The sequence below is a fragment of the Mesoplodon densirostris genome, chromosome 1 (assembly GCF_025265405.1).
Source record: "Mesoplodon densirostris isolate mMesDen1 chromosome 1, mMesDen1 primary haplotype, whole genome shotgun sequence".
Classification (NCBI taxonomy): domain Eukaryota; kingdom Metazoa; phylum Chordata; class Mammalia; order Artiodactyla; family Ziphiidae; genus Mesoplodon; species Mesoplodon densirostris.
Window position 1 is genome coordinate 225,415,620 of NC_082661.1, and position 25,792 is coordinate 225,441,411.

The 25,792-nt window shown below is 38.5% G+C and overlaps 1 protein-coding gene across 2 annotated transcripts; it reads left to right on the top strand.

Moving 5' to 3' along the window:
• Window positions 1-8,492: 8,492 nt before the first annotated feature.
• ZNF330 (zinc finger protein 330) lies at window positions 8,493-25,090 on the top strand. Of its 2 annotated transcripts, XM_060095070.1 has the most exons (11): window positions 8,493-8,665; window positions 9,052-9,147; window positions 10,549-10,680; window positions 12,362-12,381; window positions 12,480-12,550; window positions 14,621-14,700; window positions 17,120-17,246; window positions 17,705-17,809; window positions 21,522-21,568; window positions 22,842-22,959; window positions 24,123-25,090. In XM_060095070.1, exons 3-11 carry the CDS (start codon window positions 10,561-10,563, stop codon window positions 24,395-24,397), a joined length of 963 nt encoding a protein of 320 aa, XP_059951053.1. In that variant the 5' UTR covers window positions 8,493-8,665; window positions 9,052-9,147; window positions 10,549-10,560; the 3' UTR covers window positions 24,398-25,090. The 2 variants fall into 2 exon arrangements, with proteins under 2 accessions (XP_059951053.1, XP_059951054.1); XM_060095071.1 differs by lacking the exon at window positions 9,052-9,147.
• Window positions 25,091-25,792: the final 702 nt, after the last annotated feature.

Here is a 25,792-nt window from a genome sequence, read left to right on the forward strand (position 1 = left end):
ATCTGCCAGGAGTGCTAATCCTTGTTCTTGGTGTGATTAGATCATCATCTTTTCAGATAATAATTTTTGTGGCTTGCTCCCTGCATCTTTTCTTTAAAAATGCCCCATGACAATCTCTCTCTCTCTCTCTCTCTCTCTCTTTCTCCTTCCGCTGCCCCATACAAGCTGACCCTAGACTCTCAGCTCTGCTTGCTTCAGTGGCTGGGGGTGGGGGTGGTGGTGGCAGGGTTGGAGGTGTGGTTAGAATGGAAAGCGCTAGTAACCTGCAAAGTGTCTTGACTTTCTTTGCTCAAAATCTAAGCCTGCACGATAATTAGAGGTTTTGTAAAGTTGCTAGAAAGGTGAAGTGAATGTGTGCGGGTGAAATGGTTTAGAAGAAACACAAGGGGAGAAAGATTTCCTGCAGTTTTTTGAAAGGTTCTATTGGATTGTGACAGGGTTTGCAATCTGAAGGTTTTACCAGTAAAAGAGACCTGAACATTGCTCCCTGACAAACATGCCAGCATTGGACGTGATTCCAGGAGGACTGTCTGCACAGTATGCTGGGAAGCTGGAATCACAGGCACCTCATTAAAGATTTCCACATGCAAAGCTTGGGTTGGAAGAGCTGACAGAAGTCAGACACATGGACAAAGACTATGGGATTCTCCAAGTGATCTATGTAGACAGTAGAGTAGAATCCATGTGCCCCTGCCGTAGGCTTTGGTGATGCAGAAAGCTCTGGAACATCAACAAAATGCCTGTGCATGGAGAATCTCTAAGAAATGACATACAGTTTCCCACCTGTCTGATGGGATGGGGCTCAAAATAGATATTAAGTTGATATATGCAAAATAAAGAGGTCTGATGGCTCTGGCAGGGGTTTTCACCTTGCGGTGTCTTTACCTTTTCTTCTGCTACCAAAACCCGGGCCCCCTTTAGAGGGATTATATCTTCTCCATTTGAGGACGCTTGATGGAATCGTTGATCGTGTCTTCCTATAGCAAAGCAGGGAGGGCACAAGGTCCAGATTAGACCAGTTAGACTCCCCCTCTTAGGACTTTGATTCTTGAGAGGAGTGATGCAAGTACCAAGAACTGTTGGATCTGATTGATTTGTTTTAGAAGTCCTTAGTTCCAGCCAACTAGATGGGTTGCCCTGGGTTCTGCCCCTCACAAGTTTCGTGCTTCAGGTTTACCGTGGATTCTGAGCATCTTCCTCTTCAATTTAGAAAGGCTTTTAGTAGAAATACAAAGTTAAGAAGAATTGGCATTTGGGGTTCCAACTCCTAAAACTAACAGTTCTCCTAAGTGTTATACTGTCCCACTGTACATGGCTTTGGATTGAGGAACTGGTGACGAACTGCAGCTGTAGTTGGCCTTGACTCTTTGCCAGGATATGCATTTTGGCATCTCCTTTAGTTTCACACACTGACCCTTCTTTTCCCTATATCAGCCCAAGTGATTGATTCTTTCCACTCTCCTTGTCCCAGAATCTGCTTTATAGGGAGGAGGACCAGAGAGGTGGCCAGCTGACCCCAAAACTCCTGATGAGTTAGAAGATGATGAGGTATCATCTTCAGTATGTCCCAAGATGAGATTTACTTCATTAATATCCAGTTTTCAAAACATTAGCATGAACAAATCTTGCTCCCATCAGAGGTTGATATCAAGAGCTGGATTAAGTTTTGTCCCCAAACCAAAGTGTTTTAAAAATGATTTTTCTTTTACCCTTTGGTGTCATTTCCTTTTATTTGAGTTGTAGCTTTTGTTTGCTATACAAATGCCATGATAAAATTTTTATTTTACTGAAAATTATTCATCTTAAAATATCAGTGAATTCACAATTGCAACCCAATTTTGAATATCTTCATTTATTTTTTTGTCAAAAATTTACTTTGAATATATATCAGCGTTGTTTTGAATCATTCAATAATAAATTTAATTTTATACTTGTTAGATACATATTTTCTTTTTTTTTTTTTTCTTTTTGCGGTATGCGGGCCTCTCACTGTTGTGGCCTCTCCCGTTGCGGAGCACAGGCTCCGGATGCGCAGGCCCAGCGGACATGGCTCACGGGCCCAGCCGCTCCGCGGCATATGGGATCCTCCCAGACCGGGGCACGAACCCGTATCCCCTGCATCGGCAGGCGGACTCTTAACCACTGCGCCACCAGGGAGGCCCAGATACATATTTTCTTGATTTTGAGTGTTTCCATTCCTCCCTTTTGGCAATTTAATCATTAATATTTAAATATGATTGTGGTGGTAAATATAACTACGTTTTTTCAAAAACCATAGAACTGTACACCACAAAGAATGAATTTTACAGTATATAAATTTTTTAAAAATGCAAAAAAGCAGGTTTTTTACTTTCCAGTCTCTTGCACAAACTTATAAAATAAGGAGATAAAAATAAACTCATTGTTTTGTGTAAGTCCTCAATATTCATAGTGGGCAAGCAAGAATTTAATTAGTTACATAGATGTACACATAGATCTTGACACTCAAAGTACTAAATTCATAAATCTATGTTAACCATTTGAAGTATAAAAGGATGAATGGAGGGCTTCCCTAGTGGTGCAGTGGTTGAGAGTCCGCCTGCCGATGCAGGGGACACGGGTTCGTGCCCCGGTCCAGGAAGATCCCACATGCCGCGGAGCGGCTGGGCCCGTGAGCCATGGCCACTGAGCCTGCATGTCCGGAGCCTGTGCGCCACAAAGGGAGAGGCCACAGCAGTGAGAGGCCCGTGTACCGCAAAAAAAAAAAAAAAAAAAAAAGGATGAATGGAGAAAGTGAATTTTAAAAACATTAATTTCTGATAAGGCTCTAGGGCAAAAATTTGTGAAAGTAAAGAGTAAGGGTAACCCATACAAAGATACAAGGCACTATCAAGAAATATCTATGCATAGTGAGAGAGCAAATCTTTGCATTTTGTTTTATAGGACTGTCTTTGTTTTCAGTTCTGGTTTACCACTGCTCCTGAAATAAGTTGAAAAAAAGTAGGCATTTAAAAGTTCAGGTACCAGGCTTCCGTGGTGGCGCAGTTGTTGAGGGTCTGCCTGCCGATGCAGGGGACACGGGTTCGTGCCCCGGTCCGGGAAGATCCCACATGCCACGGAGCGGCTGGGTCCGTGAGCCATGGCCTCTGAGCCTGCGCGTCCGGAGCCTGTGCTCTGCAACGGGAGAGGCCACAACAGTGAGAGGCCCGCGTACCGCAAAGAAAAAAAAAAAAAAGTTCAGGTACCATGTGTATCGGGAATTACCAACAAATCAGATCTATCAAATATACTAATGGCTGTACTCAGGATTCAACAGATTGCAAATGACAGAGACCCAACTTCAACTGTATTAAACAGGATAGTTTACTGACCCACAGAACTCAGAAGATAAAAGAAAAACGTGTAGGAAACTGAGATAATACAAAAGAGCAGCTTATCACATCAAACTTAAGTGAATTTGACACCTTACTCTTTCAAGTTTTATCAATAATTTCAAAGATAAAAGTAATTGTGATGCACAGATGAAGCAAGGAAATGATCAGGACCACCAACACAGGTCCACACAGCTTTTTTTTTTATCACGCTTGGATGTACTCTGGCCTGGATTATATTCGAGTTCTGTAAATAATGCATGAGGCTATATTACTCACAAAAAGACTATTGTTTGGTTATGAAACATCTCTATTTTGTACCCAAATAGTTACATAGCTTACGTGAGATTTTCTGGAGAGCCGTACATCTGTAGATTCCAGATTTGTTAAGTGACCCTACATAGACCAGGAAGATCCTTCCAAAGACATTACGTAGATGAAGATTCTCCTCCTAGTAAATATTATTGATGTATTTTCCAGAAGTGTTTACAAGTACATTTGACCAGGTCACCTTCCTCATTTCTTCTCTGGAGATGCCACTTCCCCAATGCCCACATGAAAGAATGGGTGTAGTCCTGCTGTTTCTTCCTTCCTGGAACTTCTTAAGTCAGAAACTCAGCCTCACCAAGTCTCTCTCTTTCTCTCCTCTCCCCTTCCCTGGCTTTATTTTGCAGATAGATTCTTTCCATATAGTTTGGAAGATGGCCACCAACAGCTTGATCTTAGAAATCCCAATAGAAAGAATTATTATTATTTTTTTGTTTCTTTGTTTCACTCTCAGAATCCTAGGGAAAATACTGATGTTCCCTGTTTGGGTCATGTGCCATCTCACCATTAGGGAATTCAAGCAGTGGATCAAATGGAATCAGGGAGCAAGTTCTGTTATTTAAGAAGAGAGATGGGAAAACTTCCTGGGCAGATAAAAATAATAGCCCTGAATCCACTAAAATGTCAATCATTTTTGTCTTAAACACAACCAGAGTTTAGTCAGAATCCTAGTATTTTGTTAATAAATATATTCTTAAAGATACTTTTATCTGTGATTATTAGGTATAAGTTTAAAGTAAGACTTTTGTTTAAAAATATCACACTAATGTAGAATAATTATTTTTCAAATTAGTTTTGTTGAAGGAGGTTATACTCTTCTTTAAAGCATTCTGCAAATATTTAAAAGATTTCTGAAATCTTTTATAAAAAAGCTTTCAAAATCAGTTTGTGAATTGCACAAGAAAATTTTTCTCATTACTTCATAACATGTTAAATTTTAATGTCTGTAGTCAAATGTTTTATCATTAGCATTTGTCTTAAGAGAAGAAGACTGAAAGTTATTAAGTATATAGCGACAGTGAAATAATTTCAGAAGTCTTTAGGGATCAGACCACTGCCAAATTAACAAACAATAATATTTTACTCTGCAACTGCAGACTAGTCCATAAAATGGAACACTGGATGTGGAGAAAGCAGTGGCAATAAATCCTTAAAACAAAAGTGTGCTGTTTGGCATGCATTTAAAAATAAAATTCATGGTCACTTTGGAACTGCCAAAAGATTTATTTCCAGTTTTGTTTCATAATATACGTTTTGATTATATGACGACGCAGTTGGATCTATCTTCAGCAGTAAATATACATATCTACAGTAGATATATATAAATATATAAATATAAATATACATATATATATATAAAGGATCATAGTACAAAAACGTGTGATTATAATGAAAAGTGTGGCCTCTGATCATTCTGTGTGATTGACTGAGAACTAATTATGTCCTAGTCACCATTTCATCCCACTACAGTCTTTGTATAGACAAGGATCACTTCTATTTATTTCACTAGAGACCTAAAGGCACCTGGTCTGAAAAGGTTGTTTTCACCCCTCCTGAAACTTTCAGGGACTTGTTTTTGTATCTTTGCAAATCAGCTTGGGAGCACCTTCAAGGGAGGTTTTGTTGCATTTTGTTTTTGATTTTTCCAAGAGGGCTGCTTGGGTTCTGAGGTGGAGGGAGTAAAGGGTCATTGCAAAGGAAAGGTGTGGCTTTGGGTCAATCCACCACCACCACTGAAACCACCAGCGGCACCAGCACCACAGCAAGTCAGCTCAGGCCTTCTCGGCCTCTAATTATGAGAGTAACAGAAATATGCTCTCCTGAGCACAGGGAAGAAAAATATAGATTTTCTCTAGATCTCCTCAGAGGAGTAACATTTCTGTTAAGATTTTGGAAGGATGAGTAAGGCTCAGCAGGAGGGCAGAGGAGAGTGGGGAGAAAAGATCTCCAGGCCAAGGTGATGCTGTGTAAAAAGTTCAGGAACTGGAAGCAGTTCACTGTGGACCAAGACCAGTGGCTTCAGGCCATGAAGCGTCCTGGTTTGTGAAGGAATTTGGACTTTATGAGATCTGAGGTCCATTTCAAATTGAGAAGCGTTATGAGCAGGCTGCAGTTTGGAAGCATCAGTCTTTCTGCAGCTAGAGGAGGGATGCAGGCAGATGTGGCTAGAATTAGGTTCTCCAGTATTTTCCATGTGAGAATAGATGAAAGAAGTGAGCTTATGCAGGGGTGGTGAGAATGGAAAAGTGAGGAGACACGTAGGAGCTATTACTGATAACTTATGATCTACTGGATGTGAGGATTGAAAGGGAGGCATACTTCCTGCTGCACCCAGAAAGATCATTGCAAAAAGTAATTTCGATGATCCAGTCACCTGGTTTAAAGTGCTTTCGTTGACTTCCCAGTGTTTTCAGACAAAGACAAAATTCCTTATCTAGTCATCTTTGCATCTCTAGTACTGAATATCTAGTAGACACAATAAGTACATGTATTCTTCATCTCGTCTCCTTCTCCCTGTTCTATGAACATGTGCCATTTAAATTGATATTCCCCTGAGGGCGGAGAGAGATTTTAAAGGAAAAAAACTGAGGTTACTGTCAGTGGCAGAATTGGCAAGAGCTCTGGGGACTCACAGGGCCAACCCTGATACACGTCTTGTCCAAATAAGATAATTAGGGTAAAATTCTCAATAACCTATAAATTATAATATAAATATAAAGATTATGATTATGCTCTTTTGCACATTTTACGTTTGCTGAGTTGGTCCTCGGTCTTTGGTAGAATATTAATCAACGTTTTTAGGGTGAGAGATATGAATGTTCTAATCTCAGCGTGACCGTAAGCTCAGACTATTTATTATTTTAAAGGACTTTTTTCATATAAGGGAAACCCAGGGGTACTTTTAAGTGTAGAATTTTGGCAAGGCCGTCTGATACATTCCTATAAATGAATGCCTTGAGGCTTTTTCTGAACATAGTTAACCCAGTGAGGATAAACCTTCTTAAAATTATGCTACATCAAATAAATATTGACATGCTTTTTAAGGTCATTTGATATAAGACTAGAATGTTAACAGGAGGCTAGATTTGATGCATTTTTTAAACCAATAAGTGGCACTGAAATTCACTGCATTTATTTTAGAGTATAAATCTTAAATAGAGGTTTTAAGGGGTCTTGAGACCAAAAGTTTTAAGACTGCTACAATAGACGACATTGCAAGCAAAACCATCTGGGTAATATTGAAATAAGTTGCACAGTCTCTCTGACCAAGTTTCATCATGTGTAAAATTATGAGTTAACACTACACATGTAATTATAATGCCAGGAGCACACATTGATATTGTGATATCTCAGTGATATTGTTTAGCTGTTACTGATACTACTGATACTACTCTATTTTCTCTGTGAGAAAGGAGGCAATAATATCTGCTAAAATCGATGGAGGAAGTGGTAGAAGTTTGACGAAAGGGGAGAAGATGTGATAAAGCCCTCCTGGAAAATGAGAATGATGGGCTTGATTAGGAAAACACAGGAGGCTTGCAGGGCAATTTTCAAAGACCTGTGGAGGTCAGTGACTTTGGATTTAGAGTAGAATCATGATCGTGTAACTTTTTTTCCCCTTAATAACACTCAGATGTCCAGAGAAGGAAAGAAAAGGCAAGCTGTTGAATTAACAGAATTGGGAATGTTTCAGTTGGTTTGCTCAGGACAAAAACATGGAAAATTGAGACTGAAGTGATGAATTGTGTTTTATTAACTGGGGAAGAAACGAAGGGAAGAAAGCAGGGGGATAAGTGATAGGGAGAAAAGAGAAGGATCATTAGATTTGAAGTCTTCGTTAGGGACAGCTGAGAGAGTTGGTAATATAGGAAGTTGGTTGGTTAGATGTTTGAAGTTTGGATTTTAGTGGTGGAGTAGTTCCACCTGATGAGAAGGCCTCGGGTACAGTCATGAGAGTGGGTGCCTGTCTTGGAGCAGAGGTGATGGCTACTGGAGATGAAGAAATCCAGAACCCAAGAGGATGGGTCTTCCATTTAGATATTAATGTGATTCTGGGTGATGGCACAAGTTGGAAGTCAGGTTCCAGAGTCTTCCATCTGTGAGGAGAGGGTAAAACATAGCAACAAGGAAGGATAAAAAGTGGCACTGCTACATAAAAACGAGGATGAATTATGTGAGTGAGGCACTGGGAAGCAAGGGGACACACCCCACCCCCCTAACCAAGACATGAAGGAAGTGTGGGAAAATGCGCAACCTTCACTTTCAAGTTTAAAGCAAACGGATTCTGCAAGGGGGTGGGGGTGATGTTACGTTTCAGCTAAGGACAGGCAGCAAACACACTAGAGGCTCAGAATGTGGAAGAATTTGTTCACAAAAGAATGGAATTCCAGAAGGCCAGTGGAAATAGACAAAGGAGGGTAGTACAGAACTTCACTGGACAACTAAAGGGACAACTTGTGGAGCAAACACGAAAAGTGGGATGTGACCGCACAAAATATGCGGGTAGCAGAAAGTTTCCAGAATTAGGCAAGAATTTTCTGTTTGAGTCAACTGATCCACTACCAGGTGGTAAGTTCATTTCCTTTTTCTTTTTAGATCTTTCTCTTCGCTTAGATTTCTCCTTTTCTGAAAACATAAAATTGAGGTGCCTTTTCCACCCTTTCCCTCCTTCTGTTCCCCCATTTTTTCTCTTCTCTCAGTCAGGTCCTCCGCCCAGGATTGGGAGACCCGCCCCCCGCGGAAGGGGGAGTGACGGGGCGGAGCGAACAGAAGTGGGCGGGTCCTCCCCTGTCGACGTGCTAACGTCAGAGGACATCCGGTCCGGCTCCTAGTGCCTGGAATCAGCTCTGTCAGCCTTCCTAAGGGCTTAGTAGCATTTTTTCCCCCCGGAATCGTGGTCCTCGAATTAGATCTGCAGCCGCCGCTGGCGGACCTCACGCCATTCCCTGACCCTCGGCCCCCGGAGTGAGCCCGGCTTCCCCGCGAGGGTGAGCGAGGTCGGCCCGGAGCGCGCGCGAGGGAGGGTGCCCCGCGGGCGGGGACGGCCGTCGGTTCCCCGAGTCGCGTGGCACCTCCGCCGACTCTCCCCTGGGCTCCCCCTGCACCCCGCTGGGTCCTCCGGCTGCAGGCTTTGCCTCCAAAGCCGCAGTGGCCCCGGGCCTGTTTTCTCATTTCGTGACACGGGCCACGTCCTGAAGAAGTGGGAGCGTTCCTGGAGAAGGGCTTAAACCCGTATAACGCTAAGAAATAGAATTAACTTTTAAGTTTACAAAACAAACTAGAGGGGAAAAAATGAGGCTCAACTTTCCCAGCGGGTTCTCCCCGGGGGACGCAGAAAATTCAGCCGGTGATCACCCTGTGATTATTTTTTTAGTTCCTTTGGCGAGGGCAGTACACAACTTTTCACCCTGTAAGATTTGTCATCGTAAATACCGGAAGGGTGACCTAGTGGACTTGGACGTTACTCCAGGTAACCACCCACTAAACCTCCTTGTCTGGTTTGTTCATATTTTTAAGTCGCAACTAACCACCGCGCGGTTTTTTGATTGGGCGTTCCAACATCAGAGTTGAAACCCGGAAGGTAGGACAACTTTATGAGTGGCCTTAGTATTGTTCCAGGTACAAGCTGGTGTATGATTTTGCTGTATTGTAATGAGAAATGTGAGTGTCAAGGTGTGCTTTCATGGAACTCTCTCCCTGTATCATAGACACGACTTTAGTTTCTTTGAATATTTTTGTCTTCAGGAAGGTTGTGTGTCAGTCACCAGTGAAACTTAAAACCGTGCTTGGAGGTTTGGAATTTGTAGATCTTGGATAGAGCCTAGAAGTCTAAATCTGTGCTTTTAGGGAATTCCACAGTTGATTTTTAAGAACCACTCTTAGAAAAGACTTTTTAAAAAATACATGTATTTTGAAGAATATTAAGAAATCTGAGATTCTGTTTCAAAGCAAGCACATGGACTCATTCATTCGTGTATCTCTTCATTTGTTAAGGCTTAATTTATGCCAGGCAGGGCTGGGAAGCAAACATTGTCAAGAAAGATAGGGCTGGAACCCTCAGGGAACTTGTGTCTTCAGATGGGATGAAAAGCCAAATAAAGATATGTTATTTAGTGAAAACCTTGTTTTTCTAAATGAGGTAGTTCTTTCAACTACCTGATAAAAGCCAGTTTTAAAGTCCTTATTTTGTTATGTGTGGTAAACACATACTGTTAAATTTGAGCCCTGTTAAAATTACATGCTCACTGCAGGTAAAAGTAGCGGGAAAGGCAGCTTTCAGGGAGTCAAAGCTACTCCGATGCCTTTAATATCTTTTCGGAGAGGGTAGTTTGGCTTTGTAGTTAGTGTTGTCATTTGACTTGACTATTAGATGTTTTATTTAGGTATTACATGGGAGAAATTAGACAGACTTGAAGACTTGGCAGCATCAGGTCATCTGAATATATAGCTTTAAAAAGTGATATAAACTGGGTAAATAATATACTTTTAAATGATTCTTGTTATTTATATATTCCTAATAATTTTTTTTCACTTGTTACAGAGTAATTTTTAAAGAATATTGAATATCAGAGAAAATTTTTTTGCTCTGTGGGAAAGAAAACCATTTTGGCTGTTAGGATAAATCTTCTTGATGTTTACATTTTTTAGAACTGTTTGGTAATACAAATAAGTGCCTTATTTTAAAAGCCATCTATTTGGGATGATGTGTGCTAAATGATGCATAAAGGCTTAAAATGTGCTTAACCATCGAAATAGCAGGGTTGAGTTTAAAGTTTAATGAGAATTAGAAGATTTCATTCTGCTATTCCTTAGTTTCTTTAAAATAGCAAATGCAACAAGGCAATTATATCTTCTCTGTTTGCTTGTGTAGAAAGAAGGGGAGATGCCTAAAAAAAAGACTGGTGCGAGGAAGAAGGCAGAGAATCGCCGGGAACGTGAAAAACAACTAAGAGCATCAAGAAGCACTATCGATTTAGCTAAACACCCGTGCAATGCTTCAATGGTAACAGTTTTTTTGGTTATCAGTTGAAAAACTATATAAATCTATGTTAAAGTCATGTCTGTTGTTTTCATTAACACTGAGTAGTGGTGAATTTTGTTTGATTTTGTTATTTCTGAAACCTGTCATATTACCTTGGCTACTGTTGGTGACAAATAGATATGTATTGAACAGGAATACATACTAGGAACTGTGTGACATTCTCCAGCTTCTCTAACCTAGTATGCCTTCCTCAGTTTGTCCTAATAATTGGAGCCTTTTCATCCTAAGTCATCATTACCTCTTCCCTTCCTTTGACCATATTTCTCTGAGTTGTCCCGTATCTTCCTGTTTCCACGCCTCTCTACTTTTTCTGTTCCCACTCCTCTTTTTTTTTCTTTTTTGATTTCATTGAACACATATGAAATGCTTAATGTGACTTAATTCCTCATATGTATATTGTGTGCCTACTCTGTGCCAGGTGCTATTTTAGGCACTGTGGGGAATATGTAGCTGAATGACACAGTCCTGGTTTCCACAGGCTTATAGCTCAGTTGTCTTCTATATTAATGTTTATCAATGACAGAAATCCAACCTAAGTAACTTCAGGGAGAAATAGTTTATTGAATAAGTAATGGGCTAACTTGTGTAGTTGGGAAGGGCATGGATGTGGCTGGGATGCAGGGACAGCTGGAACCTGAAACAACTTGTAGTTCTGTCTTTTACTTTTATTTAGTTCCATTTTCTCAGATTGTTTTAGTCCATTTTGGGGGGTTCATAGCCACTGGGTCCATAGCTCCCATGTCTCACATCACATATCGTTGCCCTCAGAGAGGGAAAGAACTCTGATGGGTTGGGCTTGGGTGGGTGCCCAACCCAGGATTAACCAGCATGTGTACTGGGTTGGTGGGGGGGTGAGGGGGAGTGAGATTACATAGCACAGACAGGACAGTGGGGACTCCCTCGTCCGTGTTGGGGTGATTTCTAGAGAAGAGAAGGAGAACAAAGAAGTGACTCGTACATAAATATATACAGTGAGGGCTAGACTTTGGTAAGTGCTGCAGAACAGGTACAATTAGGATTAAGGTTCATTAGGACTGAGGTGATCAAGGTGAGTGTGGGGATGGGGTGCAGTTCACAGAGGAGGTGGGATCGTCACCAGGACTTCCAGTAGGTAAAGAAGTGAGGAGGGACTTTTCAGGGAAAAGTATTAGAATAAGTAAGGCATGGAAAAGAAGAAATACAAGACATATTTTGAGAATGGCTGACAAATAGTGACTTGAATCTAAAGAGAATAGGCCAGTGAGGTTTGAAAAGTGGTTAGAGACCAGATTGTGGAGAGCTTTTTAATACCATGTTTAGAATTCTGGATTTTCTGTAAGCTTCAATATACTGTGTTCTCTACTGTTTCTTGTGTTCATTCTGTATTATTTTTCTGATTGCTTAAAAAAAAATCCGAAAAACAGACCACTACTGTATTTAGCCTCTTTTGTGAAAAGGCCACTTCTTTCTCTAGTGTGGTATGCCCGAAAACGTACCTTTGTTTTTAAAGTATGTATAGATGCTTGTATTCATGGGTGGAATTGGAGGGTTTGGGCAAATGTCACTTAAATTTTCACATGAAAAACGGTATTCTTTATAATTCTAGTAACTTTGCAGTTTTCAGCCAGTAGAAAAATTAATGTTATATTTTTATATTTTACAGGAATGTGACAAGTGTCAGAGGTAAATATTTATTTCTTTTTCTATCTATATGTAATAATATAGACTGACCTTTTATCTGATATTGACTAAATTTTAAAATTTTTCTTTTACATGACAAGACGGCAGAAGAATAGAGCATTTTGCTATTTTTGTAATTCTGTACAGAAGTTACCAATTTGTGCACAGTGTGGTAAGTATATGATCAAAACACATGCTTTTCTTTTATCAAACATTTGTTTGGCATTTAATCAGTTTGAACCTGTGGGTTCATCATTATCATTTACAGTAATGTTATACCTTACTATTAATAAGACTACATAAAATGTTATTTGGCCTATCAAAAAAGTGTCAAGTCTTGGTTTTGTCTCTTTGACGTAATGCTGGAAAATAATTAATATACAGTTTAGATAAAGGTACCACGTGTTGTTTTAAACATGGAAAGATTAGATTTCAGACTAATAACATTTGGTGATGCTGCATTTTTATTTATACTGTCTTAGTCTTGTCGATATCCTTTGTTTACTTTCCTAAATTTTGATTTCTGCTGATACTGCCTGCAGTGTGTTAGGCTGTTGAAAATAATTTTATTCCACATTTACCTGGTGCCAGTTTTTGTGGTCAGTTGTTTTTCTGTTTGGTTCTTAGCGTATGATTCTTGAATTTCCTCACATGTATTCCCAAGTGAGTGGAATAGAGTTCCTAAGCCACTTACCTAGTTCCCAAGTATAAGTGGAAACTTTTATTCAGAGTAAATGATTATTCAGAGTAAAACTAAGTAGTAGTTCATAGAACAACAAGATCCATGTTTCCCAGATAGTCTTCCACAGAATACTTGAGATATTAGTAGGTATTTCTTAGAGCATACGTTTGAGACACGCTGCATGTTTCATTCCCTCATTCCCACCTGGGAGAGTTCTTCTACCTATGTATGTGTTAAAGGTTCTGAAGACCTCCAGTAAAGAAACCTGATTAATTGTCTTTACTCCAGATTTGTCCCCCAAACTTTTATTTGAACAAGTATCCCCTTTGCTTATAGGATAATAGTTTCAGGTGAAACACAGTTTGAGATATGCTCATTTAAATGTGTTTATGCATGATAACATTGGAGAAAGTTAGGAAGTATTAGGGCCACACCCCTGAATGTTTCTAGTGTAGTTCTAGCTTTCAGAGACGGTTTTGAGGTCTGTAGTTAATGGAAAAGAGAACACTGGCCTAGATAGACCAGTCATTTGCCAGCTTTTATATCCTTATTTACAAAAGACAAATGGATGTAGAGTGAGAAAATAGACTGTGGAGAAGATGGAGATAAGCTGTCGCTAGGCCCTTCCCCTGTTTTCAGCGTTTGTGGTGCTGTGCACGGATACGCTTCCCACTCGCTGATTCTTGTCCTTAGTGTTGGACAGGGAGCCGCTGGGGGGCTGCTGTCCCTCATTTCCTGTTTCTCTTCCCATTTCCTGTTGTCTAGCTTTGTTTCTTAGGTAATCAAGGTAGTGGAAAATTGAGCATCTTCTGTTTCTTTCGTGTTCTGCTTTGTGGAGTCTGAGATGCGTGATTAATATGTCACCACCATTAATCCTCTCACAGCATGTGATAAGTGAATTTCCTGACAGTGTTTCGGGTTGGTAATTCGCTGCTAGATAAGAGCTCTTGTGACTGTATTGAGATTTTTAGCTTTATCACTATATTCCTGATTTTTGTGCTCATTTGGGCACTATTTGACAATTCTTTTAGAAGAATGTTTACCCGGAGGCTAAGTTTGTAAATTTTTAACTATGGTTAAACATAAAAAAATGAACCAGATAATTTGCATAATTATTATTTGATTTGCTTTGGTTTGATATGTTCTAGGGAAAGCAAGAAGCAGTAACTTCAAACAGACTGCTTTTATTGTGAATTATAAAATATAAAATTCACTTTTAAAGCATATCATTTAAAAATCTCCCTGAATTCATCTGAAAATTCACAAGATTTTTAACTGCTTTAGTGATTATTAGATTACAAAGTATAACCTTCAAATTTTGATTTTAGTACAAACATGAATTATCATGTAAGTTCCTAATCTCAAAAGATCTGACTCAGGTAATGAGGTCTCAGTTATATCCATTTTCTTTTTTCAGTTATATAAGCAGTAAATAGTGCTGGTCTCTCTTTATTTTCAAATTATTTCCATAGGAACTTGGGCTAGATACAAAGAGGAATTAGTGAATATTTGTATGTACTACTTTGCAAGACTAATAGTGAAAATTTGTTTCTTTGCTAGGGAAAACAAAGTGCATGATGAAGTCTTCTGACTGTGTCATAAAACATGCTGGTGTCTACAGTACTGGCCTTGCCATGGTGGTAAGCTTCTTGTAGTTATCTTTTAGACCAGTAGGTTTCCAAGGAGAAGGAGAAGGCATTCTGACCAATATGCAGTTATGTTTTTCTAAATGTAATCAGTCTGGAGTTATCTGGATTATCTGTGGCATGTTTTTGTATGGTTTTCACTTATTACCCACTTGTTTTTGACTGCTTTCTTCTTTCTTATTGGGAAATGTATAAGGAAGGGAAACTCATCTAATGTTGACCTAAACAACATTCGTTAGTCATACCTTTCTAATATATCTTAATTAGACATCACAAAATATTATTTACTATACTGAAAGTGCTGCTAAACTAAGATTCAGTCTTTTGGTTAAATAAGCAACGTAGTTCCAAAAGAACCTAGAATTAATTGTTTTTTTAAAGCTTTACGTTTCAAAAAAGAGTACATAGTTAACACAGAATTATGCTCTTTACTACATGTAGTTACATGTAGTTCATTACATGTTGTTATCTCTTTGTTACATGTAGACGTTTCAAAGAAAATTCATTATTTTAAATAATAGAAACAGTTGCATTGTGTGAGGCATTTTGCTCTTGTTTTCAAAAAAATGTTATCCTTTTGACCAGTTTTACTGTATTCTAGTTTGTGAATTTATTCTTAGGTCCAAATGTCAGTCCATGAGGAAAGTAATATTTATAGTAGAATATTCATAATTTTCCAAGAACACGTAATTTTCCATCATGAGGCAGACCTTTATATTTTTCATGAGTGGCTGTCTTATAGAAGAGCTGGAATTATTCATAATCATCTTGTGAAAATTCTTTAAGTATAGGATCGTCAGTGTTATCTTTATTCAGAAGCTGTTGTAATCTTCCTTGGTAGTTTGCTTATGTCTAGATTTATCAAATTATTATTTTTTTAATTCACTGAGTTGTATGAGTATGAATGATCTCTTATATAAAGAATACATTAAAGTATAATCATGCATCATTAGCTCTGAATTCTAGAAAAGTGATTTTTCTGGCCATCTTCTATTTGCTGATTAAGATTCCCTCTCCCTGACTCTTCCCCCTGATTTGCCCTGGGAGCCTGACTTGTGTGGTGGGCTGGATCAGTGTCTTACTTAGGGCTTCTTTTTGGGTTCAGCCACCCAAAAAGGACTTTGGCAAGAGACCTGATGATAGGAGGAAATTATGATCCGGGTGTTTATTCTCCCAGCTTACTCCCTACCAGCTTGTCCTGGTTTCGACACGGATTGGCCATCAGTTCCTCTCCATATGACCAGGTAGTCCTCTGCATACGGCTGGCCCTCTCTTGCGGTTGTAGGACCTCCCTCCCTTCCCTGCCCTTGGCCCTTCAGCTCTAGGGGTAGTATCTGCATCATCCCTGACGTTTTTTCGAAGCCCTTCCCTGTTCTTTGTGAATTCTCTCTTTAAACTCCTCTGGATTACCTAGTTTAATGTGTGATTCTTCTCTTGCTAGAACCCTGAGTAATCCAAGAGATAGATTCGAGGACTTGCTATCTACACTGGTAATCTATTTTTACAAGTCCCCAAACATTCTTCCCATTTGCTCTTTTCCACTTTTGTTACAGTGCCTTGAATGGTAGAACAGTGAATTTTGAGGGTTAGAAGAACTGGATTTGAATCACAGCTCAGCTCTAATGTAGCTCTAGAACTTGGACTTAGTCTCAGGCCCCTGTGCCTCCTCACCTGTAAAGGAAAAGCCATCCAATTCCATTTCCTTAAGATTCTTTCTAGCTCTTAGTGTTCTGTAGATGTCATTGTGTTATTAAAGATGTGTGTAGTCTTACAGTCTTACCTTGACAGAGAATTGGAAAGTCTTACCCTGTCATTTAGTTCCAATTATTTTATTTTAGTTTTATTTAACAAAGAGATATAATAATGATTTAATGCATAAGTTGCCTTAAAAAAGATGCTGGCAGAAGTTTAATATTTTCTCTCTGTTATTCTAGAAAAGCTATATATTTATTTTATAAATTACCCAGATAAGAAGGAACTTTCTTAAGTTAGGAATGTTAGTATTTGAAAAAACTCAATTTAGTTACCAGAATTGCTATAGACAGGAATGCTTAAATTATGGGCTCTAGACTTCATTTGATTTATTGTAAAATTCAGTTTTGGGGCAACACTGTCAGCTTCTTGACTTATTTTAATGATTAATATTAGCGTAAGTGTATAGTTTCCCTTCTGCTTCTTTTTCTTTTGATTTATAGATTTGTATATTGTAAATAGCTATTGGTGAAGTCGTTTGATTTTCAGGAAACACTCTTTAATTTTGGCTTAAACGGTACATTTTCTTCAATGAAGCCACTCGTTATCACTGAAGGTTGATAAGTGGCTAAATGTATATAATTTTGGTGGTTGCCACTGCTTAAACTATGGCTGCAGCCAGGTGTGTCACAGGTTAATTTTTCATGTTCTTTGGTTGCAGGGTGCAATATGTGACTTCTGTGAAGCTTGGGTTTGTCATGGTAGGAAGTGTCTCAGTACACACGCCTGTGCCTGCCCGCTTACCGATGCTGAGTGTGTGGAATGTGAACGGGGTGTCTGGGACCACGGTGAGTGGTTACATACAAACGACGAGCTTTGCTGGAAGTGAAGGCTGACTTTGAAACGTTCTGGATGCTCTTTTTTTATGATTTTTTTTTAGGATACTATCAATCGTAAGTACTGGCACTGTTTTGGTTATCAGTTTAGTTGGAAAAGGGATTTATACCAGCAGTAACAGGCAATACTAGGATTTTTACCGAGGCAGGTGGGGAGGGGAGTTACAGGGGAGGAAGTGTCTCTGAGCACTGTGAGTATATACGGGTAGCCAGGGTACAGTGGGAGTTCACTCTTTTATGGTTCAATTTGTCAGTTTTCTTTGTAGCCTTTGCGAGAACAAGAACTGCCGTGCTATTTTAGTGTAAATCTGAAATAACTTGCCATCTTTTCTGAGCAGTTTTACAGATAAGTTTTTTAAATTAAACTTTATCATATTTACATTGGTGGGTTTTGTTCTTTAATCCAATAGGAGGCAGAATTTTCAGTTGTTCTTTTTGCCATAACTTTCTTTGTGAAGATGATCAGTTTGAACATCAAGCCAGCTGCCAGGTTTTAGAAGCGGAAACATTTAAATGTAAGTTTTTGTATATTAGATGTTCTTTATACCCAAGATTCTTCATCGTATAAGTGTTAAACTTAATGAAAAAGGAATCTAGTTTTTCATGTGGCCTCTTATGGACTGTAATTTAATTCAATATCTATCTTCTGTTTGTAGAAAGAATTCAGAACACATATAGTCCATTTTTGTCCAACAGTGTGCCAGTGACATTTTGGTTGGGTCAGTTCTTCATTTTGTGGGATTGACCAGGCATTGCAGGCCTTGCAGCATCCCTGATCCTGAATACTAAATGTCATTTTCACTTCCAAGTTATTGTAACAACTAACATACCCTCCCCCACCCTGTCTTCAGGTGTCCCCAGATAAGTGGTACACCCCTAGTTTGTTCCTGCTAGTTGGTTCCAATGACTCTTAGACAGGACTGTGCATCAGAAACACCTGTGGAGGTTTTTTTAAAAGTACAGGTGTCAAGGCCTCATCCCTGGAGATTCTATCTTTAAGTGGGTGGCAGGTGCCAGGCATCTCTATTTAACCTGCACACATAGCTCTCATGTATATTCTAGTTTGAGAACCAGTGTTTCATGGTATCATCTTTAGAGATAGATTGCATTTTATTTTATTTCTATTCTGTTGATTCTCAAAAGCTCAAGTTTTAGATTCAGACATTACTTGAATTCTACTTATTCGCCATATGTTTTTGGGCAACTTACCAAATCTTTCTAAACCTGAATTTTGTTATGTATTAAAGAAAGATGCTAATTTTTTCAAAGAGTTAATTGAAGTGAGAATCCATATAAAGCATAAGTATGGTACCTGTCACTTAGAAAGCCCTTATTAAATAGTAGATACCACTGTAGGAAAGACTGAAATTCCAAATTCACTTTCTTGAATTTGGTTCTTGTTCTGCTATGAAATGCTAATCCCTATACTCACCTATAAATTTAAAGTTGATAAGTCATCAGTCTAAGACACACATACACACACATATGTAATTCTTGTGATATTTATAAAGAAAATCTCAAAAGATTAAAGGAACAGCTCAGAGTAGTTAGCCTTTTTGAGCTGTTCCTAGGCTTCTGCAGAATGTATAATATAAAAATTGGGTTATTTTATTTGGGACTTGGGAACTTGTGTATTCCATAGCGTTTAAACCCCAAAGACAGGCAACTGTAAGTGATAAGGCTATATTTCCATTAAGAAGTTTTAGTGATTCAGTAAAAGACAAAGGAAAAATAAAGACACTGAATAATTGAAAGGATTTTAAGATAAATTTATTACCATGCCTTTGATACCTCATATTAAAGTAATTCTCATTGCAGATTCACAGGTTTCCTTGGTTTACTGTAATTTATTGTCTTTCTTTCCTTTTTTTTCATTGCTTTATTTTTTTCTTTGCCATTTTTCCTTCGCCAGTTGCCATTCACTACTTGAAATATTTTCTCTGAAACACTGTCCTAATCATACATACAAGTCCCAAAGATAGTTTGTTTCTATTCTCTTAATTGGTCATATCTCATCATTTTTGGATTTGACTGTACAACTATGAATTGGAAGATACGGGAATTCTATAAAATACTTCTTTACCTGTATAACCAGTGGGAAGTATGTTTTGAGGGGAAAAAAAAACAAAAACAAAACCCCTGTGTGTACTCTGCCTTTATTTTTTAAAATAATGAAAGTGGCCTGGGGACTTCTAATTTAAATGGCTTATTGTCAGCAGGCTTTGATGTATTCTAACCTGCTTTCTTTTAAAATACTCTGAAGACATAGAGATAGATTTAAAAGGAAAACCATTCCCCAGTCTAAAACTAGGAATGTCACAATATTTTTTAGAATCTGGGAGAAATGTGTTTTTTATATAAGTTCAAGATTTTAACTCTTGGGGAGAAAAATAACAGGGCAGTGAAGTGGAGTGCCTGTGTGTTTTTGAGGTGTAATCAGGGGAAGAAGACTGGGAAGGCCACATCCCATCCTAGTGGTTTGGGTTCCTGGCGGTAAGGGTGAGGGTATGATAGACAACAATGAGTTTCTTGGGATTGTGTCATTGTGGCATGTCAAAGATTCAGGTGGTGGGAATGGGAGAGGATTCTGTATCAGAAATGCCTGGTGCACAGGGAAATTGGGTTGGGCACTTTGTACTTTCAGTCTGTGTTCTGGTTCTGTACTTGAAAGGGATTTATAGCATTTTGGTGATATATATCCTCTTTTGACTGAATGAAGAATGAACCTAATTACTCTCTAGGCATATCCTCAAGTAGAAATGATTGAGATTTCAGGTTTTTTCTTCCACAGACTGAAATAATATATTTATTATTGGAGTAATTTGGTATACTTATATATTCCTAATATATATATATATATATATAGTAAGTACTCAGTTGATTTTTACTTTTATTATTAGCATGTAGGACAGGTAGTATAAATCCATCTGAAATAGCAGTGTCACTGTGGAAGGAAGCAGGATGGTTGGACAGAAGCAATAATAATAAACATAATTGAGAAATCATCTTTGAGTTTTTAAAAAAATACTTCCCTGTTCAGATTGAAAAAGCTCCCCATGACCCAGGCAAACTTAAAAGAATCCCCAACTTAGAAACATCTGCAATATTTGAATTATAAAGATAGATTTCCTTTTGTTTTCTTTACTTTTTCAAAACCTCTAAGTAACTTGAAAGTTAATAGTTTATATTTAGACTATATCAGGGTAAGGCTTAGTTTGTTTTCTTGTTTCTATACCTCTCTTAATTATTTTTGTCTTCCATTTTTTGGCATATTCAATATGTGCCAGACAAATTGGCTTTTCTAAAATATTTGCTCTTAAGTTTAGGAGCATTATTTGCATTAATATTTGCATTAATTGTAGATAATGACCAAAATTAATGTGGCTTACTGACTAAAATAGAGATAAAATATTTTAGGATTTTTTCATCTGTTTTCCTGCCCACTTGAGTATTATTTTCTCTTCATAGTCACGCTTTTCCACCTGAAGTATTCTGTTCTCATATCAGAAGTTTGCAAAAAATGGCAATAGCCTACAACACGAGGAGAGAATATATATTAATAGAGACAGTTATTCTTTTAAAAATTGAAGTTATATCCTTTTCTTTTTGTCTGTGTTGGATCTTCGTTGCTGCACGTGGGCTCTCTCTAGTTGCGGCGAGCGGGGGCCACTCTTCGTTGCGGTGCGTGGGCTTCTCATTGCAGTGGCTTCTCTTGTTGTGGAGCATGGGATCTAGGCACACGGGCTTCAGTAGTTTTGTCTCGCGGGCTCAGTAGTTGTGGTGCACGGGCTTAGTTGCTTGTGGCATGTGGGATCTTCCCAGACCAGTGCTCGAACCTGTGTCCCAGGCAGGCTGATTCTTAACCACTGTGCCACCAGGGAAGTCCTGAACTGTTATATCCTTAAGTGAAGAGTCCAGCCAATGTCACTGAAAAAATGTTTTACCATTTCAGTTTCCTAAATATCATTAATGATGTTTGCCATCTCCTAGTTTTGGAGCAATAGAAGGAGATTGGAGAATAAAATAATGCTGTGTCTGTACAATTAATTGCTGGATTCCTTGCATCTGGCTGGGGATTCCATTTCATTTTTTGTATCCTCTAGGTTATGAGACAGAAAAAAAAACCCGTTGCTAATTGATCTAAGATAGTACATCACATATAAATCTGTGGAAAATAATGTTTTCATTCCAAGTTTGAAAATGGATATTATGTACTTTCCCTCACAGGTGTTTCATGCAATCGGCTTGGTCAGCATTCCTGTCTCCGTTGTAAGGTATACTTTTATATTTTTTAGTTTTAGATTTTGTTTTTAATCCCCATACTCATCCACCAGCTCTTGGATTATTTATAGCTATAACAAATCTACAAGGGTCCTTAAACACTATGTAATTTACGCCTTTTATTTTAGAGATTTTTAAATGAAATTGAGACAGCTTAGATACATTTCATAGGTCATCCAGTTGGCTTGTCTTAGAGTTAACTGGTGCATGTGTCTCCTGAATCTTAGCTCAGTGTTTTTTGTTTTTTTTTTTGCGGTACGGGGGCCTCTCACTGTTGTGGCCTCTCCCGCTGTGGAGCACAGGTTCCGGATGCACAGGCTCAGTGGCCATGGCTCACGTGCCCAGCCGCTCTGCAGCATGTGGGATCTTCCCAGACTGGGGCTCGAACCCGTGTTGCCTGCATTGGCAGGCGGACTCTCAACCACTGCGCCACCAGGAAAGCCCCTAGCTCAGTGTTTTTGTACCTTATGTTTATAGAGAACATTCTGACCAAAATGATGGGAGTATATTTTACCTTATGTCAAAATGCACTTGTTTGGTAGAGTTTGAGTACAGTGAAGATTTCCATAATGTTGTGTTTCCTTAGACCTTGTCTCCAGCATTTCCATTTGTCAAAGATCACTGAACAGATGCAGCTGATTCACTGCCTCTCAGAGTCATTTCTCTGGTTCCTACTAATACTCCAACCCTACATCTTAATCCTCCCCCAACTCTTCTCCAGCTCTGTCTGTGCTGTTTCCTCTGCCTTAGATCACTCTTCCGTCTTTGCTTACCCTGCTGCACCCCCATTCTCCTGCAGATCTCGGCTAAGACTTCACATCTCCCAGGCAGCCTTTCCTGAGTCCTGGGTCTGGTTTGGCGCTTCTCCTCTTCACTTCCCTTGCAATGTGTAGTGTGTGTAGCTGCCTCTCCACTTGTCTGTGTCCCCAGTTAGACTGTGTGCTCTGTGCAGGTAGATGAGCTGGTCACCATTATGTCATCAGAGGCTTTGTGAATACTCATATTTACGAAGAAACGTGTCTACATATCATACCCTGCATATACTTTCTGTCTTGTGTTTAGGCCATAGTTCAGAAGAGTCCTGGCAGAGACCATTTCCTTTAAGGAATTGAAATCAGGAGCATGACCAGTCCCAACAAAACTCTTAATCTCTGCCCTAACAAAAGTATATCTTTAACTTTACGTTTCCTTGAAATACTAAGTGATGTCTTCATATATTTTTTGAATTACATATTTAACGTGCTTATTTTTGTTTCTCCTGTATAGGCTTGTTTCTGTGATGATCATACAAGGAGCAAGGTGTTTAAGCAAGAAAAAGGAAAACATCCTCCCTGCCCTAAATGTGGACATGAAACTCAGGAAACTAAGGATCTTAGCATGTCAAGTAAGGCTCTTGTTAAAATACCACTGGGGTGGTTTTGCTTTCTTGCTTAGACAAGATTTATCTCTTTTTTCTCTCTTTCTATTTTTGTTTTTGCCTTTTCTTCATATTTGAAAAGATGAATGTGTTATCTTATGCAAATGGAATTTTATAGCCTTGGAAAATTTGTGGGTAAAATTTCTCAATTTAACTTAAGAAATATACTGCCATTCACTCTGATATTTGGCATTTGCTTCAGTTAATGACATAGTGAATACTGAAATTTAAGACCAAAAAGAATGATTTTTCTGGTTTTTCTGAGGCTTCATTTTAAATAATTGAGTAGTAATAAATCCTCAATATTCAAGTGGTGGTAATCTTCAGTACTTGGAAGTTGGAATTCATTTTGAAGCTGTTCTTATGTGTGTGATATTTGAGCAGTGATGCTTATTATGTTATACATCACTACTGTAGGAAATTGTTTTACAGTTTTTATATAACTTTTCTATGAAAGAATGCAATTACTACAAACATGGCTACAGTAATGAAGCTCACAATTTTGTTAAAGAGAATTTGACTCTTTACCAAACATATAATGGAACCATAATTCTAAATGACTCTGACAATAGTTTGTTTAATCAAAGATATAGTTATACAGTGAGGTGAGACATAATTTTTTATGCTAAACTTTGTTTTGCTACTAAGGCAGAAGAAATGACAGACTTTGTCTTCTAGGACATCTGAATTATAAAGTAGCTCTCTTGAGAAGAGTGTAATGACATGAAATCACCTGTTCTGTGATTTGAAAATGCACTTTTAATTGATCAAAGGGCATTTTAGTTTTTAACATACCTTATTTAACTTATGTATGGAGAATACTATTATTCTTATTTCATTTTCCTACTTTGTCTAGATTTAATGAAATGACACTGTCATATTTATCATTTCTTATACATGATATGTATGTAGACTCTAAGTAGGATTGAACTGATTGTTGTTTCTAAGGTCTCCTTTCTTTCCAGTTAAATGTTAAGTGAGGAAATAAGGAAAATGTGACTTGACTTGAAATTCATTTGAGAGTAAGAAGCAGCCAATCAAGTTCATGTAACTTCATATATTGTAGAGGAAAATGAGGATGTAGAGAATTAGAGCTAATCAGGTGCCACATTCATATCTGTCTTTCGTAGCACGCTCCCTGAAATTTGGCAGGCAGACTGGAGGTGAAGAGGGAGATGGAGCTTCTGGGTATGATGCCTATTGGAAGAACCTTGCATCTGATAAGTATGGTGATACCAGCTACCATGATGAGGAAGAAGATGAGGAAGAAGCAGAGGATGATGAAGAGGAAGAAGATGAAGGTGGAAAGGATTCAGATGCTGAGTCATCCGATTTGTTTGCTAATTTGAATTTAGGAAGGACCTATGCCAGTGGCTATGCTCATTATGAGGAACAAGAGAACTAGGAAAGCTTCTTGCCCATTGGTGACCTTGTCTGAGGAGCTGGAATGTGTGTGCTTGATGAATCATGTGTGGATATACAGACGTACGTACTGTCACTTAGCCTTATGTGAAAGACTAGTCACACTTACTGGGGCAAGGAGTAGGGCATAGCATTTTAATAGGAACTGATAATCAGGCTTCTAGCATAAGAAAAATGAATTTCAAATGTAAGATGTTTATCGATCCAAGCAATTGAAGCATCATGGATTGGATTTTACTGGTTTCAGTAATCTAGTAGGTGTGCCAATTAAATACATATACAGGATAAAGGAATAGGATGGTAATATATTTGTTTCAGATTAAATTGCTGTTTTTATTAACACTGCTTAGAAAATCATGCTGTCTGATTTTGTAAAATGTAATGGGTAAAATGAATTATTGTAATTTTTCTTGTTTGTCCACAAGATAAAAGTCAGATGTTATATGCTAAATTTTCATTAAATATTCATGTTATCTTAAGTAGTTATATGTGCGTTTTAGCAACTGACTCATTCATTGCTTTCTTCACAGCGTGTGTCCTGAACAATACCTATTATTTATGCTTAAATGTATAGACAAAGGTGACTATATAGCCATTTTTCAGAATCAGTATTATCACACAGATGTTTTACCCAGGAAATTTCATTTCTCTTTGAATAAATTTAGTATCTCACTTATATACTTTTGATATTTTATTTGATTTCTTATTCTTAGTATTTTAAACCTATTTTGGAAAGCATTCCAATATTTTTATATAAACTGTTTCACTTTTTTGTCTAATATGCAAGATAGGTAGCAGAGATTAATAGTGTGTGATAGAGACAAAGTGATGCAGCTGAACCCCATCATTCGTGGTAGGTGGAGAACAGACAGTTGCTGGCACAGGTTCCAGTGGTTACAGTTTACACTGACAGTGAATTGGGATGGTGTGGTGGAAAGGAATGCATCATCAGACAGGCTGGCATTTGAAAAGTATGGAGAAAATTGTAGCCATATGGATAACAGGTCGGATGGCTATTGCTGAGCCATCTTTATTCCATAGAAACTTAAGGAACAGCTGAGGGCAATAACAGGCAACAGAAAGCCAGGTGTGAAAGCCAGAGGGCCTCTAGATGCATTGGAAAAAGCTTTCATCTCTTGCAGCAGAACTGAGAAAACTGAGGACCAAGCCAGGAGTTAGTAGTCTGAATGGATAAACTTCAAAGACAATTGCCCATCACGGCAGGTCTATTATGCAAAGGTCAAGGGACTGTCTGGGAATATCCAGGACCCTAACGAGTGAGATGGAGACATTTCAATGGATGCCGCTGAAGATTTTTACTCCATAGACTCCTGAACTTTCTGAGCCCGCAGTCACAGCCCACTTCTCTCTCTTAAGG

What these genes read in the sequence shown, in the direction of transcription:
- ZNF330 (XM_060095070.1), top strand. Translation starts at nt 10,561, where the DNA reads ATGCCTAAAAAAAAGACTGGTGCGAGGAAGAAGGCAGAGAATCGCCGG. An exon ending in GTACTGGCCTTGCCATGGTG is followed by an intron (nt 14,701 to 17,119) that starts GTAAGCTTCTTG and finishes CTTTGGTTGCAG; the next exon opens with GGTGCAATATGTGACTTCTG. An exon ending in TAAGGATCTTAGCATGTCAA is followed by an intron (nt 22,960 to 24,122) that starts GTAAGGCTCTTG and finishes TGTCTTTCGTAG; the next exon opens with CACGCTCCCTGAAATTTGGC.